Source organism: Heteronotia binoei, chromosome 2, assembly GCF_032191835.1.
Source record: "Heteronotia binoei isolate CCM8104 ecotype False Entrance Well chromosome 2, APGP_CSIRO_Hbin_v1, whole genome shotgun sequence".
NCBI lineage: Eukaryota > Metazoa > Chordata > Lepidosauria > Squamata > Gekkonidae > Heteronotia > Heteronotia binoei.
In genome coordinates this window covers 111,886,848-111,905,981 of record NC_083224.1, presented here as the reverse complement: position 1 = coordinate 111,905,981, position 19,134 = coordinate 111,886,848, and the positions used below count along the sequence as shown (strand labels likewise).

The following is a 19,134-nucleotide window of genomic DNA, read 5'->3' as shown; positions in this document are numbered from 1 at the left end:
TATTTCTACAGTGTGAAATGAGTAATAATCTAGGACCCAGCAAGGCCTCCATCATCATGTAACAGACTATGTTCTTCAGGCTGTTGTTTATTTCAATCCCATCATTGGAGAATACATAAAGCAAGGTTGCTGATTGTTCACATTTAAGTTTTTGTGGAATCCTTAGGATATCAAAGGGTTTCCAACAAAGGCACATTTAAAAAGACATTCTGATTAACATATTCAAAAAATAAGGCAGTTATTCTAAGTACAAGCATTTCATTCTGGTACAGATAGCTGAATAGATGCATTTAATTTAAATATATATATTCCATCTGTCCTTCCCAAGCTACTTGTCTCAGCAATTCAGTTTTCAGTAAACATGATAGATATTTTATTGTGAATAAAAATGTTTCATTATTAGGCCCAAAGTTATTCAGTAGTGGTTATACATGGATGTGGATTTATTTCTGCAGTATATTTATACTGGATATTAAAGAACTGTTTTCAACCTGGGCAAAGTCAGAAGCCTCTTCATAGTGTGCTTCTCAGCACACATCAGCTGTGTGATCAAAGCATAGTAAATTGAAACACTTGACATGACAGGCATTATTCTGTTTGTGTAGATGCTAAGAAGGTACTAGAAACCTTCTTTAAGTCGTACACTGATTTTAAAAAACATACACCAGGAGAGTGGGGGAGAGAGAACAGAGCTGACATGGAATAGGACTATATCCTAAAATTTTCTGATGTATGCTACAGTTAATATGAGAGGTACCAGTCAGCAAAAAATATTGTTCAAGCTTTTTGTGCAAGAGTGTTGTTTTTTTAATTTGACAGCTAAAACAATGATGTTTTTTCTGTATCTTAGCTAATAATTTGTGTCCTGCAAGTTTATATTTGGATCACTACGCTGACAGTAGAGAAGCCTAGAACCTGAAACCACAGATGAGCCATCAGTATAAATGCAACATTACTTTACAATCAAAAGTATGGACAGAATTAATATTCATGATTTTTTTTCTCTCCCTGAGGAGTTATCATTTTTCAAAGGAAACACAAGGCAGCAGATGAGATACTGAAATTGCAGTCAGAATCCTAAAAGTATTCTACCAGTGGACGATAGTCCTGGGGCACTGCATATTCAAACAGGCTAACCCTTACTGATGTGTTTACCTTCCAAAACATTAAACATGTCATCCAGTGACTTCTGCACACACTGGAGGAATTCATACACATTCCTAGCTGGATAGGAAGAAACACTGCATCCAATGAAGTTATCATGCACTCTATATGCAATGCCAAAGCCATCAGACACCACTGGAGCAAACCCACCCATGGTCACAGCTGGGCTGCTCAACGTGCTGGTAGACAGAATGTTATGATTGATCTGTGCATAAGCTTGGTCTTGGTAAAAGTCTGGCAAGGGCATGCTGGTGGATTCTCCCCAATACCGCAATCCAAATAAGTGTCGGTCAAATCCCTGACCTGCCAAAATAAAATGCAGTAATTACTGACACTGCAAAAATGTTGCTTGTTATAACTATTTCACATCTTCTAAAATGACAGATTATGAGCACTTCACACAATGAATATGCATTTGAGGAAACACCACACAACAGACAGAAAATTTGTATGCACCTTGGTAACACCTAGAGTAATGTGCTGTAAGTGGGGATGACCTTGAAGAGCATCAAGAAACCACAACTGGGATGAATGCTATGGCTAGGATGTTGACTGGAGTGGGTTGTAGGGAGGGACCATATAACTCCAGTTTTTGTTTCATCTACACTGGCTTCTGATTTGCTTCTGGGCACAATTCAAGATGCTGGTATTGATCTTTAAAGCCCTAGTGATTTGAGACCAGCATACCTTAAGGACACCTTTTCCCATACGAACCTACCCATCTATTCCAGCAATTTTCAGATCTCCTGCTCCCCCAATCGTTTGAGGGTATGCGGGTGGCAACCACAAAAAAGGCCTTTCTCAGTTGTAGCACCAAAACTGTGGGATTTCCTCCTCAGAGAGATTCATCCACTCCAAACCAATCCCACTGTTATCCTCTGTCAGCAGATGGTGTTTTTGCTTCCCTTATTGACACTCCTTCCTATTCATGTTTTTAATTGTTGTATGTATTGTTTTAATGTTTTTCAACTTAAGGCCCTGATTGGGAACGAAAGGCAAGATGTTTTAAATAACGTAATAAAACAAAATTTGCTCAACTCTTTTTTATATGTTCAGTCAAATACTAGAATCTGGATCCTACCAGTTCCTTCTGCCAGTACATTCCTCCAACATAAGAAGCTCTTTTGTTGACTGTTAGAAACTAAAATATTGCAATCACTGCAGAGGAAAAACCATCGTATTTAAAAATACTAATCAAACGAGTGCTATTTAAACAATGCTTATTATTCCGTATAGACTATAACAATATTGAGTTGGTGGTTAAAACCTTTAAAGCCCATATCAGCCTGGGACCAGATATCTAAGGGACCACCTTTCCCCATATGTCCCCCTGGAAAACTGAGCTCTGCTGAGCAACATCTTCTGGTTGTCCCTGGGCCAAAGGATGTCCACTTAGCCTCAACTAGGGCCAGGGCTTTTTCTGTCCTGGCCCATGCTGGTGGAACAAGCTCCCATTAGAGATCCAAGCCCTGTGGAGCCTTCTGCAATTCCACAGGGCCCATAATACAAACCTGTTCCACCAGGCCTTAACTGAGGCAGTGGACATCACTGAACACAGATACTGCCTCGCTGGCCCACTTTGGGGCAGTGACTGATTATGATTACTGTCATCTATTGTTATTGTTCAGCAAGGGACCAGGATTTTGAAATGGTCGCTATCTGAATTTTTAATTAGTCAGTTGGTTTGTTTGGTTTTATGTTTGGGTTAGTTGTTTTAGAAACTATATAATTTGTTTTATTTTTGATGTCACCTGCCCTGAGCTCATCTGGGAAGGACAGAAGAGAAATGTGAAGTAATAAATAAATCCAAAGAGATCATACAGATTCTCAATACACAATTTCCAAGCTGAGATTCATAACAAGAGTATCACTAACAGCTTATAGCTTTAATAAAAGTGTTGCTGTGTGGGTTTCCGGAGAGTCTTTTTTCTCTGATAACCTGGCACCACTACCTGACTTTTGTAGTAATTGCCTGCTGAGAGTGTCAGATCTCCCAGCTTCCCTTCCACATTCTGAGACCTTGCCGCCTCTGTCTCTCTGCTACCCAGTGCTTGGTCACCACAGGGACAGTTTTTTGCCTTCTCTACTCTTGAAGGAACATGTGCCAACTGCCTCCTTTCTTCCAATGCTTTTTTAAAATAGCATGCCCAAGATGGTGGAGGTCTAAGTGGTACAGAGAACCACTACCAGTATCAAAAGCTATAAAGTATTTATTAAAAAAATGTTCACAAGCATACTTTTAGCACAGCACCAGACTGAGCAAGGGATATAAAAGAAATGGGTAAAATACAATTCCTCTGTCCCTTCCCTCTATTTATGCCCTATCAGTTTTTAAAATATAGGACAAGCTCCTTAGTTTAGGAAGTTACAGATCTCTACAGTTACCATTACCCTGAAGCTTTCTCCAGCTTGTTAGGTCAGCACATGGCAAAAAACAGCTACCTTCCCAGAGGAGAAGTTTGTGTCCTCTCATGGACTCAGCATCCAAGGAAAAAAGATCTTCCCACAGCAAGTAGTTTTTATCATATGTTTCTCCACCCACTGACCAGATCAAAAAAGGATTTCCTGGGAATTCTTCCTGGAGATTATTCCTGAGTCCACTGTAATCTAAAATTCTCCGAATCTCTGTTCCCTGATTAGAGAAGGGGAAAAGCTTGACCCACCCATTATCTCTCCTGGTAAATCTATTACAATTTGTATGAAGGTGTACATCTGGGAAGCAATTGAATTGATTTCTCTCCATCCCCCACCCCAGGCTGGTCTCTGCCCAGAAAAAAAAAATTAAACACAACATGGAATTTTTGCTTATTTCAAACCTTCACAACCTCTAACTGATTTTAACGTTTGGTGTCAGCACTGTGAAATAAATCTCTATAATTAAATAGTCTTTTCTGTACTACTCTGGAGCCACAAACTTATTACTTTTGTTGGAGTGTAGCTACTATTGTATCCACCATGCAAATGACACCAGCACAATTCAGATACAAGAATTATAGCACATAAGGAATACAGACCCACAAAGCCCACTCTTCCACTACATAGGTAATCTCAGTTCATCAGAGCTTATGGCTACTACTGCTACTGTACACAGCATCTGCAAGATCAACTCCAGGATATCTCAAATGACACAATTGCCTGAATTTCTACAAAGGGAACAGCAATGCTGATCAATAATAAGTGAGCAGTTCTATATATACATCCAAATATCCCCTACAGAAATACCTAATAATCAACATAAATGTAGCAGTATTTTACTTTCCATTGCACTTCACATGCTGCTGATGGGCTGATGTAATTAAATAAAAATCTACAGCATGTGCAGCATTTTAATGGACATTGCTAAGAGAAGCTCAAAATAGAAAGATCTTACTATTATAACTATAACACTATTAAGCACACCCACATCCATATTTACAGTATTTTAAAGATGTAAAAGTAAGCTTTTCAAATAGGCAAATTTATAAGATTGTAAAGTAGTGATTTTTAATTAAGAGTATTTTATAAATTAAATATCAAAATTAAAAATTACACTAATTTATGTTTCATTTAGAAAACCAATTAAATACTTCTGTAAATGTTACTAAGCATTCTGTGCTGTTTGCACAGGGTTTGGCTTGAATCTACACAATACACATTGCTTTTGCTCCACAAGAAGCACCAAGTTCAGTGAAAATATTGGAGGGCATTCCAACATTCTCCCAGTAATTACTTGCAGTTCCTTGTTGCCTGCATGCTATCCATAGGTATCTCTGGGCTGGATCCTTCCATTCCATTCCACCGGTACATTCCTCTGATACAAGAAACCTTCCACCAACAAAAGAGGCACTTGTGCCGGCAGAGAGGACTCTTGGCACCTGCCAGAGGAATGTGCCAGTGGAAGGGAATGGTAGGATTTCATTTTATTATCTTGAAAGTGGAAAGAAATTCAAGAAAAGGATGTGAACAGCTCTACTTTTTGCATACTGATGCTTTCCTCTCATGTTTAACTCCTTTTGCAAAGGGATATTATGTTAACATACTAAGAACTTGACAAGCACAAGGAAACTGTGAGAAGGAGTGTTTTGCTCCTATTTGTCTACTGGCTTTTAAAACCGTTAAGAAGCTATTTTGAATATACAGGTAGCAGTAAAAAGTGTTTTTGTCACATCTACATAGCATTCACACTTACCCATAGCAGCTTCTTTGGTGAGCTGGCTGTGATACTTAGAGCATTCTGAAATCATCTGTAGTAGCTCTGCTGTGCTGTGTTTGAATGGCTCCCTGACAAAAGCCTCTGAACACGACTTTGTATAAACTGAAGCAGGACGGATGGTTTCAGTACGGCCATGTTTGAATGCTGCTGTGCTGCAAGACTCATAGGTAGCCACAGTCTGGCTGTATTGCTGCAGAAAGGCCATCTGGAATGCCAGCTGAACTACAGCATCAGGACTCAAATTCTGCTTCTTTAAAAACTCCTTACCCCCTCTCTTGAATTCAAGTATGTTCACTGTCAGCTTTTTCACAGTAGCATCAAAATTTTGTTTAGCCTTGGAAATTCCTTCTTTTAAAGTATCATTCAATGTAAAGGTCAGTTTCTGAACAGCTGTGGAAGAATCAACGGCAGCAGGCTGCGATTGGGGTGTAACAGCAGGCGACTGGGTGCTGTCTTTAAAGACTTCATTTTGGAAACGCAGCACAGCCACTCCGTCTCCCCACGAATGCTCAAAATGAATTGCTGCAGTGCCATCTTTGGTTAAAATAAGGTTAAATGACTTGTCATACCATCTGTTGGTGCCATCTGCATGAAGCATGGTGTGGGATAAGTGGATGAGGTCTTTAACTGGAGAATCATCAAAGCACAGGCAGAATATTGCTGAATCCACTTTCCTTAAGGCTTCTGCATTGCCACAGTCAAGCAGCTCCTGCCTTAGTGATGCCCATGAATCTCGATTGTCAGTTGTCAGACAAGCAAGAGGGAATGCAGGAGCTGCACTGTTGTCAGAAAGGATGAATTTTAAATGTGCTTGGATTTCCAACGGCTTCATTATATTGCCATCTCTATCAATTACATCAAATGTGTAAAAATTTCCATTTCTAAGCACCAATAGGTGCCTTGCCTTTTCATCTGTAAAAAGTTCATCCTTGTTGTGTTTAGGCAATCGTGAGGAATTGAAAAGCCTGAAATACTGTGACATATCAAGAGGATAGGCATTGACCATATAGGCACCAAACCAGGAGAGAGAGGAAGGCACAAATCGAATAAACCTTTTAAATGCCTGAGTATCACTTCTGGAGGGGCTGAGGTGAAAAACCTCAGGCTCCAAAAAGCCAGCCCTGAGAGTCTTCAAGAAACGCAAAGCAGAAACAGTCATGTTAGTTGCCCTTGTGAGCTGGTCATTATATTCAACTTTGGGATCAGGGCTGAAAGCCATGAATGGATTGAAATTCAGAACAACTGATTCACGTGCCTTTAGGTACATGTCAAACCAGGGACCTAAAATAGAGATGTGTTAAAAATGGATGACTACAACAACCAGTAGACAGACGAATCTTATTAATATGCAATGTATCAAACCTACTCATTGGAAGGGTCTTCTGTTTTAATCTCTGGTCTTTGAGAGCAGCATGCACAAATTAGTTTCCATGTTCCTGAAATCCAAAATAAAGCTTGTACTGATTTTTCTGTGTGAAACTGACATGTGGCCTATATTGTTTTGGATGTACAGTTTAGTACTGATAATCCATTTATAGTTTACTCTTCTCTTTGTCCTACCGCTATTTCATCTTGAGGAACATCCTTCTGCCCTTCTGTTTCATCTCAATCTTTTCTACAATAAACTTCAGTTCCCCAGCCAGTGCATCACTCCTATTTCTATCTTTCCTCTATTTATGCTTGACTTACAATTTGTATTTTTTTTCCAGTCCTGAAGTCTGTAAAATTTTAATGGAAGGTGAAAGGTAACTCTCTGCATAGTCTCAATAAAACAAGTAAACTGAAACAAATTTCAGAGTGAATGTTTTGAGGGATTTTCTTTCCTCAGTTTCTCTCAGGGCTAAATAAAGTTTGGTTTTTGCAAACAAAGCCAACCAATGAAATGAAGGCAATGGTAGGGCAAGGCCTGCTACATTTGGCATGCTCTGTTACATTCACGCAACCATTTGTTATCGTGCAGAATTCAATAACCAAACTTGAACCAAACCAGTAAACATTGAAAACACACCCAAAGGATGTCAACAAAAGCAATGTTATATGCTTTGCTTTACTTTCCTGTCACAATAAACTCATGGTCAAAGATGCAAGCAACTGGGATGGTAGATAATTGGCAGCAGTGAAGTAAGAAATGACATACATTTCGTTGAATGGTTTAAATACACAATTAGGCTGGACAATACTTATTCCTTCACTGCAGAATTGTTGTTCTATTTGGTATTTTATGGTTTACATTATTTAACACAAATCATATGCTCTTTTTCATGTTCTCCCATACAGGGGTCATTTTGTAGAAAAATAGGTGGTGGAGCTCATCCAGGGATTGTTATGCAGTTGCACCTAGTATTCAATGGACAAGGTGGAGAAGAGGAGGGGGAACCATCAGAAAAGTTCAGGAGCTGTGATCCTGTGAGCTCCTGTTGAATCCAAGGCCTGTTCCCATAGAACACCCTTTCCCCTTTATCAGCAAGCGCTAGATTATACTACATTCATTTGCCTGGCTACCAGGAGGTGAGCTAGTTTGCTCATTGTCCTCTTAATGGTAATGTAGATGAAAAAAAGTTCTTATAACATTCAGCTTTTCTTTAATATTACATTAAAAACAAAACAGCAGAAGACTATAGGCACAACAGAGAAAACAATATTATTGTTCCAGATATTTAAATACTATATATGGTCCATTAACAGTTTGGAATCAGTTTTATACTTCTGAGCAAATACCATGAGTCAGAGAGCATTAATTTCCCATTCAGAGCAGTGAAACATAATGAAGCTAGTCATTGTCATCCTTCAGCTAGTTTTGATGATGTTCTGAGTAAATCATAAGGAACATGGTATTTACTCTGAATGTTTTGTGTAAAGACACCTGTCTTCATTTATATATTCACAAACTCCAAAAGGATATACACAGAAAAAAGACTTATCAGTGCTAAATAAATAGTATTCACTAACCTAAATGCTATAAGCCTTCTCTTGCTTTCTTTTCCTCTCTGTCTCTCCTTTGTTCTATTACATTTGCTCTCTCCTTTTCTTTATTCTCTGGTCTTCCTCTGTCTGCATCTTTCCTTTCCTCGTTCTTTGACAAAAGACAAACTGTTCTTTTTTGTTAAAGGCTGCTCCCTTTCCTCTCTCTCCCTGCTTTTCCGGGGCAAAGGATTTTACAGCTGAGACAGTTGAATTATCTTGAGGTCCTATTTGGTTCAGCATCCTGAAACAGATTTACATTCATTTTGAAACAGCATCTGGATCACACTTTCCCCACTCCTTTTTCCCAAATGCATTAGCTGGTACTATAACAGTAAGTCAACTACACAAAAACTACACCTCCATCTAAGGAATGAATATATTTTATGAGAGCAGTTGAGTGGCCTTTAAAAGAAAGAAAAACCAAAGGAAAATGGGGAAATTGTTCAAGTTCCAGTACTTATAATGACTTAGAAAAGAGAGATTTTCACATGGAAACTTCCCAGTAATGCGTATGTCCCACAATTCTCATGGACATCCAACTTGCATTCTTCTATTTAGAGAATCCCCAATTAAAACATTACGTCTACCATCTCAACTAACAGTGCTAAACAGTATTTTTCAATTACCGTACATTGCTTCATGCATTCAACAGTACCTGAGTAACAGACAATGGAGTAAGCACACTTAGCTGCAAGTAAGCCCCACTGAGTACAGTAGGACATAAACCTGCACATGATTGAAGAGTGATGTATAGAGGTGTCAGCTGACCAACATCTATCTTACTGGAAGTTAATTAGCTTAAAGTGCACCCACTAACATTCTAAGCTCGTTCACAATCTGTTTTCAGTTCAGCATATTCAGACACTCAAAGCAATGCCTGGGGCCCTGGTTTGACTCCACTATCTGAAGTGTGGTCAGTTGGGATACAAGACAGGACCTTTTCTGGCAGAGGCAGAACAACTATTAAATATCTTTCCAGATATACTTCAAAGGTCAGGCCATGGAAACAGCTATTTGAGAAGATTTGGGGGATTCTGAATCTTAGCTATTTTTTGTTCATTGGATGTTTCTACTTTGCTGTTTTCAATGTTCCCTCTAAGCTGCAGAGTCTTTGAGCAGAAATTCTACTTGGTGAGCTACTGGCATTAAAGTTGTGAGCTACTGGTATTAAAGCTGTGAGTTGCTGCATAAATTAGCGTGCTCTGGGGCCATTTTTCCTGAGCGAAGACAAAAATGTGTGAGCTGGAGGCTAAAAATCTGTGAGCTAGCTCATGCTAACTCAGCTTAGAGGGAGCACTGGCTGTTTTGATTCAATTTAGGTAGTTTCTTTTTACCTTATGTTAAAAATCTCAAATTGGATTTTGATTTGATCAAAAGCTGCTTTGAGAATAAATACATCTGAGGAACATAATCAAGAGTGAGTGACAATTCATAAATACTATTGTACCTGAAATGTAACTAGTATGCTTATTTTGCTTATCTTGTGCAACCAACTGTTCATGCAGTTCACTACCAATTCCATTTCTAAAACTGATAGCAAGTTGCTCTGTTTTCCTTTAAAAGAGAGAGAGAGAGAGAATATGTTTAGTAAACTGTGCTTCTTTCAAAGAGGATAGTTGGAATGAAAGAATTAATGCATATTGCAAGATAAGTTTGATCCAGTGCCACAAGTTTTACTCAAAGTAGGCAGACTCCTCTTAGTTCAAGGGAATTAGCTTGGAGATGGAGTGGGGGGGTAACCTTTGTTTATGAGGATCTGTCTCTGTAAGAACCCTCAGAAATAACCAGGCAGGTGTTCAACCAGTAGGGTTTTATTTAAATAAAAACAAAAACAAGGATACACACACCCAGTAAACACATATGTGATGGACTGGATAAAACTCTCAGTGAGTGACAGCTGGAGGAACTCACTGTGATTGGCTGACAGCCTCTAATTGTAACAACAGTAACAGCTGAGAGGGGCAGGGAGTGAGAAATCTCTTCAGTCTGAGACAGAGCAGGAGTTTGAGACAGAGCTCTTGTCTGTGTGAGAGTCTGAAAGAAGGAGCTAGCAGTTGCTCTTTTGGGAGGCTCTCAAGTTTGTGGCAGAGAGTGTCATAAAGACGGCAGAGCCAGGTTTAGAGGCGCTGGTAAGGAGTTCTGATCCCAGGACTAATGGGCAGACTCCCTTTGTGTGAGAGAACAGAAACATACTATGAGAGGGAGAAAGTTTCCTGTGTCAGTTTGGAATCCCAGAAGACAGACTGATATCCCAGCAGAGAAAAGGGGACTTGGCAAAACAGTTTGAGGTGCAAGAGTAAAGGGCCCTCAACGGTGCCAAAGTCCAGGGCTATAGCTCTTCCTGAGAAGACGATAACTATCAGTGCCATTATTTTGTTTCTGATGGGCAAAATTTTGGTTCACCTGAGGTACTGGGCAAGGTGCGACAGGAATTAAAGCGGTCCCGTTTGCCCCTCTGGCCCTGGCTCGTCTCATTTATTGGTGGCAGAGGTAGGATCCAAAATAATCCACAAAAAGCAATTCCTCATAGAAAATAGAACAGGAAAAATATCTTTTTTACCCCAGGAATAGTTTACAAAAAAAATTTCCTGTCAGAAATGGCACCTCCTCGGAAGGCAGGAAAAGCAAAGGGAGATGGCCAGGCAGAAGAGGCAACAGCTATGGAGAACCCCAGTCAGGATTTAGAAAGAATGAAATTACAAGTAGAGTTGGCAAAAATAGAAGCAGAAAAAGAAAGGGCAAAAATAGAGGCAGCTGAAAGAGACAGAGCAGAAAGTTTAGAGCAGGGGAAAATTGAGGTAGAAGGAGAAAAGGCAGCAAGAAAACACCAGTTATAGATGGCCAAAATGCAAGCTGGAAAAGAGGAAAGGGAGAGAGAAAATGAAAGACAAAGAGAACAGGAAAAAGAGATGTATGAACAAAATAAAAGAGCTATGGGTGAGGACAAAGCTCCCAAGCCATCACAGAGATAGCCCTCCGGTAGAGCAAAAGAAGTTCCACAAATATTATAACAGGGATGATGTAGAGGCATTTCTCTTCAATTTTGAGAGGACATGCCACGATTTACGCATTGCTGATGAGGAGTGGATGCTGTATTTACGCCCTCAAATATGTGGAGTGCTAACTAAAAAGCAAAGAGGAAAGGGAAAAGCTGTTTAGGGAAGGGTGATATTTACCAATCCTGAGAAGATCCGCAGAAGCATCAAGTCAAGGAAGAAAACAACCAGCATTTTGGAATGCGAGAGAGAGAGAGCCCACATGCAAGTGAGGCTGTGCAGAGGGATCCAAGACACACACACGCACAGAGTTGGGTTAGCAGGGTGATATAGTTATAGGGCAAAACACATCCTGAGGCAGGTTGACTTGCTGCAAATGACTTGATGATTCTATCAGAGGTAGACAAAAGGGTGGGAGAGGTTTGATGGCCCTACAAGCCCCAGACAGGAAGGATGATGGGAAAGGTGAACAGACTTAAGCATTGATTAATGGCTGCTTAATCAAGGGTAACAGATGAAGGGGAAGCCTGGCTGGATGCCAAAAGGATTGTTCTGAGTGAATCAATAGGTCCTGGGTGACCCACTGTTCTAAATCAAGCATCTCTCCAGGGCAATGAGGAGGCAGTAGCCAGCCACTCACAAAGGGAATGGGGATGTTCTGCCAGCACCATGCAGGATTTTTTTTTTGTGCTCAGGCCCTTTAGTTCTTACCTGAACTGATCATCACTTAAGAGAGGCTTTTGAGCATTCAGATATCTTCTAATCGTGTCTTCCAATTTTGGAATGGGCAAACTAGAGACAAGACACATAGAAATACATTATCATGTTATTCCGAATGCCCGACTAAAACCATTCTTGGATTCCCAGTTACTCTATTCAACAATTTAGAAAGTTAAATAAAGGCTTGAAAGGAACTCTTTTGAGATAATTCATGATTAATGATGCAATAATGCATAGATAATCATTACCCTTCCCAAGTATTTGGATTTGCTTTGGCTATAAAGATAAAATACTGTATCCAGACAAGCTTTAAAACATTTCAGTGCTGAAATCAGGAAATGTGTTAATAATTCTGAAACCAACAATGCAATCCTAAACAGAATTATACCCAAGAACAGTAAATGAGCTTTTTAGAAAGATGCAACTGTGTAGGATGGTACTGTACCTAAATCCCACAGAAACCAGCAGAATATATATTTCTATTGGCAGTATCTTGTAGGTTTTACCTGTCTAACTAAGGAACCTCTACATGACAATGGTAAAGGGCAGGAGACGCCAATAATTTAACTGTAATTTTTACAGCATGATCCTGAGAAGGTTGTTGAAAATTAAGTCACAACAAACATGCAAAATAAACAAGTTGAATGATTATTTTCTGTTTTCTTAGGTTTCACCTGGTATTTATCAGTAGTAAAAGGGCATAAGGGGTACTATTAAAGTTGGTAGCATAAACTAAATGAGGACAGCAATCATGTAAATCACCATCCACTTTTAGCACTAACTTTTCACCTACATACTAAACTTTTGCTTGGCCTAAAGGCAGAAGGTTTTTCATACCAGCCATGACTCAGATTCTTCCCTGTCATCCAGTTATGCTTCTTGCAGTTTTCATTATGTGACAGGACCTTTGCCGGTTTACATGACCTAGCAAGTGACCATTCAATACTACATTAACAAAGACTATATCTCAAGGCCTCCCAAATGAAACGACTCTTCTCTGAAACCCTCAGCATGTGCCAAAGCACTTGGGGAAAATGGAGTCAATAATAAATGGAGTCACAAAATAATGGCTTCCAAGGCCACCAAAAATTTGGGGACTCCTCACTCAGCGCTTATCCCCCAAGGTTTCTACTTGTCTATTGCACAATGCTGCCCCGAACTAGCATTTTGTTGCTTGCATACTGTTAATCCTGGCCAAAAGAGGCAGTTTCTTTATATCCAGGCTGGAAGCTGCTGTAAATAAACTGACTGGCACATGTCATGCACAAGAAATGACTAACTTGAAGCCCATGGACTAGATCTTACTCCTGGCATCTCTACCAAGTTTTATTCATGGCACAGAAAATGTATGCTGGCAGTTTCATTCATTAGCAGGACTGCTGTCACAGCTGGAATCAGCTGCAGTAGCTTTCAATGCATGACCTACCCACCACTGTGCAGCATTCCTTTCCACCGTCTCTCTCACTGGGTAGTAGCTAGCCTGTTTCTCCGTGAAAAGATGTGGGCCCTTGCTTTTGGATTTCCTCCCTGCTCTTCTTCCTCTTTTAAACCAAAACGATGTAACTGCAGTTGAAATTGTTGCTTGAGATTTGGGTATGTGAAGAGAAGCCAGCGAAAAAAGAAACCAACTGTAGCTGTATCAAAGCCCAATTGCTGAGAGAAATTGGCTAAAGATCTGTAGCTTCTGGGAGGACTTCACATTTTACATTGTGAGGAGGCTGAGGAAAGGCCAATATTCACCTAAAAAATAAAAGCTTGGCTGTTGACTAGCTTGTGCTCCCTGGAATTGAACCTAATGAAAGCTGTGTGTTAACCTGTAAGTATTTTTAACCCTCTTTAATGAATAATCTTATTTCTCCTATCCCTGGTCATGAATCAAAGTTATTTTTTATTGTTTTCCTCTTGCTTTGTATGATATAACTGCCTTTTGAAGGCCATAGGTTCAAAGTTGCAGAGGAAATTTCTAGAAGGTAGTTTCTCCATTGTTGCAGCTCTGTGGAGGGTTAGAGTAGAGACCACATTGGTTGAACGATGCAGCATGACATCTATTTTAAAATGGCACATAAAACCCTGACCACACAAGGAACTGCCCTGTTCCAGGAACAACTTTGAATTCACTGAGAGCTAACACAACAAAAAGCTCTCCAAGATTACTAAACTCATATTCAATTAAATTAGGTGCTAATCACTTCGCTACATTCACAGTTGGGGCTGTGTGATACTGTACTTTCCCCATTCACTCACAATGGGTGAAGCAAGGCTTTCTCTTCAGTTAAGTATGCAACTCAGAAGTGGTAGTTCTTTTAGAGTGATTATCATAGTGTTAAAATATGACCCTAAACGTGTTTTATGGGGAATCTGCCAGAACTGAATGAAGATCAATAAAATACAAACAACTGAATGAAGGTCAATAGAATACAAAGAGGAAACCTAGCAGTGGGGCAGAGACCTACTTGTACAATTGGGGGCAAGCGGCAATTTTTCTCCAGGCTAGTGGTTGTTTTTTTGCCATCTTCTGAGCTTGGAGCAGGTGTCACTGGGTGTGTGTGAGGAGAGGTATTTCTGCATTGTGCGGGGGGGGGGGGGGTTGGACTACATGACCTTGGAGGTCCCTTCCAATTCTATGATTCTAATTCTTGATTAAGGACGGGTGGAGTGTCCTTGTGAGGAAATAGATACTAAATATAAATGCCAGTGTACCGTTGAATCTTACAAAGTTGAAAACTGCAAAGTTTCACCAAGTGCAGTTTTTCCACCCTGCCGAAGTGCTGCTGCAATGCAGTAACTGTATTCTCCAGAAATTTCCTCTCTGCAACTGAAAAATACTTGCATGTCCTTTACTTGGCACACAGATTCAGGCTCAACACAAGATATACAAGCCCCCAATACAAACTTGGCTGGAGAGGTGAGAGAACTGCAGCCTCTTCTTGCAAGGATGAGTTCTAGTAACAAAAAGGAGTGTCACGACCAGGCCTGTAGCTACGAGGGGACCTGTGGCGGCACAGCCCCTCCGACTTCAGGAAGAGGCCCCCTGACCCTGAGGTCCCAACCCGCCCCTGGGGCTTCTGCCATGGCTCCAGGGCAGAGAGGCCGCTTCTGGTGTGGGGGCATAAGCAGTCCCAGCCTCTGGCCTGAGTTAAAGGGCCCGTTGATCAGCTGTTTCATGGGCCCTTTAACTTGAGGGCGCTGAGGGCCCCGTCTGCTGCCAGCCCCACGCGCTGTTTTAGTGGCAGGGAAGGGAGGGCTGTGGCGAGCTCACCGCTGCCCGCTCTTCCCCACCAGTAAAATAACCTGCGGGCCAGCAGCAGAAGCAGCCCCCAGCCCCTCGCAAGTTAAGGGCCCATGAAACAACTGATCCACAGGTCCTTTAACTGGTGCGGGGGCTGGAGGCTGCTTCTGCTGCCAGCCCGTGCATTATTTTACTGGTGGGGAAGAGAGGGTGGCGGTAAGCTCACCATAGTCCTCCCTTCCCTGCCACCACTAAAACAGCGTGTGGGCTGACAGTAGTTGTGGAGAGCAGGGGGAGGAGGGGCGGTGAGCAGGGGAGTGCAGCAGGGGGCAAGTGAGCGAAGCACTGCAGCGGCAGGTGGGAGCGAGCAGAGCACAAAGGCGGGTTGGCAGCAGTCGCAGGGAAGTAGGGGCGGGGAGCACTACAGTGGCAGTGGGCGAGCAAAGCGTGGCGGCAGTGGGGAGCAAGGGGAGCGCCATGGCAGCGGCTGGGGGTGAGCAGAGCGCAGCAGCTGGGGGGGTTGCCTGCCTAGGGCCTATTCACCCTAGAGCCGCTCCTGGCGGCAGCAGCCCCCAGCCCCCCACAGCTTAAAAGACCTGTGGATCAGCTGTTTTGTGGCCCTAACTCAGGTGGGGGCCTGCTTCTGCTGCCACCCCTGTGAGTTATTTTACTGAGGGGAAAAGAGGGCGGTGGTGAGCTCGCCACAGCCCTGCATTCCCTGCCACTAAAAGAGCCAGTTTGGTGTAGTGGTTAAGTGTGCGGACTCTTATCTGGGAGAACCAGGTTTGATTCCCCACTCCTCCACTTGCACCTGCTGGAATGGCCTTGGGTCAGCCATAGCTCTGGCAGAGGTTGTCCTTGAAAGGGCAGCTGCTGTGAGAGCCCTCTCCAGCCCCACCCACCTCACAGGGTGTCTGTTGTGAGGGGAGAAGACATAGGAGATTGTAAGCCGCTCTGTGTCTCTGATTCAGGGAGAAGGGCGGGATATAAATCTGCAATTCTTCTTCTTCTTCTTCTAAAACAGCACGTGGGCCGGCGCAGAAGCAGTCCCCAGCCTCCCACACAAGTTAAAGGGCCTGTGAAACAGCTGATCCATGGGCCCTGTAACTTGTCCAGGGGCTGCTTCTGCCCCCAGCCAGGAGGCAAGTTGGTTGGGGGGAGGGGAGGGCGGTGGAAAGAGAGAGAAGCAGGCAGGGAGGGAGCCACTAAAGGGAAGGTTGTTTGGGGCACTGGGCAGGGCATCAGTGCCCCCTAAAAAATGTAAATATCCCCCCTTCCAAATTCTGGCAACCGCCCTGGTCATGACTAATCCAAGCTGAGAGGTAAGAATAAGAGCGATGGCGAAAGGTACACTTTAGGAGTTGCCTTAAGAGGAAGCAGAACCAGCTGAATGGATCTAGGGAATGTTCGGGATGCCAGGCTGCACGCAGTGGATGTACTTTGGTCTGGCCGAGAAGGCACCAACTTACCGTGGTAAGCTTTTCTGATAATGCATGGTGGGCACCAGGCTGTGGTGCAAGAACTGCGAGATGGAACCATTCTGGCTGTAGCTCCTCCGCAGCCTGGCAAAGACAGGATGGAGCTGAGAGGATGGAGCCCCCCGAAATCGGAGGAAGGAAGATCCGAGCATTGCCTGACCCGCCATCGTTGATTCGTGCGTTTCTTAGTGTAAGCGTTTTCGGCTTCCGGGCCTTTATGAACTCTCCAAAGTGGAGTTCCGCAAGAGAGAAGAGACCGCCTGCTAGGACCCACCTCTGGGAGGAGTTGACTGAAGCTGGCCTGTGTGAAAAAGTTGAGCAACTACTGCAAAAGTGTCCCAGGGTGTGAACGTCTCCTTTCGTTGTCCGAAGGAACCCCGGTTCCCCTTTTGCGGGCGTTTGGCCTGATACACACACACCCTCATGAAATTTCAACTTAAAATGGGAAGGGGCGGGATCATCTTTAACTGGCAAATCAGAGTACTGCCTGATTTAGATTATACTTAGTACACTTTTTCCTTTGAAGACTTCAGTCCACTTTACGCGGTTATTTCATTCTGCCCAGTGCCCCAAACAGTTTAACAATCCTTGAGCAGGTAGAGACTGGCGACCAGAACGACCTTGGAAAACGTTCCCCTTCCGCTATGCCTCCAGTGTACGGCACTCACCTCCGCAGGGAGTACGCTTCACAGAGGAGCCAAACACCGCAATGCCCTTCATTCCTGCCTCTGGTGATGGAGAACGGAGGAGCCAGCTGTCCTCGGTGAGCCAGCCTCCCCCCGCCCCCAAAGCTCGCCCTCCCAGGCCCCCTGGAAGCTCACCGCCAGGCAGTGCTGGATCTAGAGGGGGCAGAGGGGGTGGCTTGCCCCCGGCCCCACTTGGGAGGGGACGCCAAATTGGGTGCTCCCCCGTGGATGGGTGGAGTGAGCCAGCAGCCTCGAAGATCGGCTGCTTTTGCTGCCTCTCTCTCTTGTGGAGAGGCAGCTAAAGCAGCCCAGCACCACTCAATCTGCCTCCCTCCCCAACTGGCCAGCAAGGTCTTTAAATGGGTTGGGAGGGAGATTGGTTCTTTTAATCACTTCTCTGCAAGGCAGAGAGGCAGTGAAAAACAGCCCCTGTGCATGTGATCTGCCTTCCCTTCTGTGCTACCGCTGCCTCTCCTCCTGCTGCTGCCGTTCCCAGCAGACGCCTCTTCCTCCTCTCTCTCTTCCTGCCCATCTCCTCTAGGTCCCTCCTACTTTGGTGGTCTCCCTTGCCTGCCGCTCTCTCTCGCTCCTCTCTTCTTCTCACTCCTCTCCTCTATGCGCGTTGGTTCCCTTCTCCTTTGGCTGCCTTGCTGCTGCTTTCTCACCACAGACAGGGAACACAAGCAGCCTGCCTCAAAGAAGCTGCGGAGCTATGCTGGCGGAGGCCAGCAAAATCGCTGCAAAGCTTCCTGTGTTGGGAGCGTGTTTCCCCACCCACTTCCGTAACTTGCAGGCTGCCTCTGTCAGTAGCAGGGGACAGATTTTTTTTAAAGTTCCCTTGCTCTTTTGGCTGCCTCCACTCCTTTTTTCTATCAAGTGCAAATGGGGGGTGGGGACAACAACTTCCCTTTGTTCCCTGTGCTGTCTCTTTCCCCCTTCTTTAGGGAAGGGAAGGGGGGAAGGGAAAGAGACAGCTGAAAGCCCAAGTTGTCCAGGAGTGCCTTGAGAAGCCCAGCAAAATTTCCCTCCAAGTTTTGTGTGCACTGCTTCACTGGGATGGCTGCTCCAGAGCCTCCAGTCAGTTCAGCAAGAAAGAGTCATGAATGTTTCTGAGTCAGATTGGTTTGCAGGTTGCTTCTCTTTCTCAGCAGAGGCAGGCCCTGCGCTAAGGGTGAAGCATGTTCAGGGGCAGAAGGTGTGTGCAGAAGGCGGCCGCGGAAAGACAGCGGCGGCGGGGAGGTGTTGGGAAGGCAGGGGGAAGCAGTGGAAGGCAGGGGGAAGACAGCGGCAGCTGCGGGGAGGTGGCGGGAAGGCAGCAGCGGCTGCAGAGAGGCGGTGGAAGGCAGCAGGAAGACAGTGGCGAGGCAGCGGAAGGAGGTGGAAGACAGTGGGAATACTGCAGTAGCTGCAGAGAGGCAGCAGGAACACAGCAGAAGGTGGTGGGCAGACTGTGGGGAGGCAGTGGAAGGCAGCAGGAAGACAGTGGCGAGGCGGCAGAAGGAGGTGGAAGGCAGCAGGAACACAGTGGCGAGGCAGCGGAAGGTGGCGGGGAGACTGGGGAGACGGTGGAAGGCGGCGGGAAAACAGTGGCGAGGCGGCAGAAGGTGGTGGGAAGGCAGTGGCGGCTGCTGGGAAGCTGTGGAAGATGGTGGAAAGGCAGCAGAGGCTGTGGGGAGGCAGTGGGAAGGCAGCAGCAGCTGCAGGG

The 19,134-nt window shown here is 43.9% G+C and overlaps 1 protein-coding gene across 2 annotated transcripts; it reads right to left on the bottom strand.

Moving 5' to 3' along the window:
• Positions 1–71: 71 nt before the first annotated feature.
• CPT2 (carnitine palmitoyltransferase 2) lies at positions 72–17,187 on the bottom strand. Of its 2 annotated transcripts, XM_060231842.1 has the most exons (5): positions 16,735–17,187; positions 12,028–12,108; positions 9,768–9,874; positions 5,333–6,637; positions 72–1,467 (listed from the first exon to the last, which is right to left on the bottom strand). In XM_060231842.1, the coding sequence occupies exons 1-5, from the start codon at positions 16,908–16,910 to the stop codon at positions 1,133–1,135; spliced, it is 2,004 nt and encodes a 667-aa protein (XP_060087825.1). In that variant the 5' UTR covers positions 16,911–17,187; the 3' UTR covers positions 72–1,132. The 2 variants fall into 2 exon arrangements, with proteins under 2 accessions (XP_060087825.1, XP_060087826.1); XM_060231843.1 differs by lacking the exons at positions 9,768–9,874; positions 12,028–12,108; positions 16,735–17,187 and adding an exon at positions 8,306–8,481.
• Positions 17,188–19,134: the final 1,947 nt, after the last annotated feature.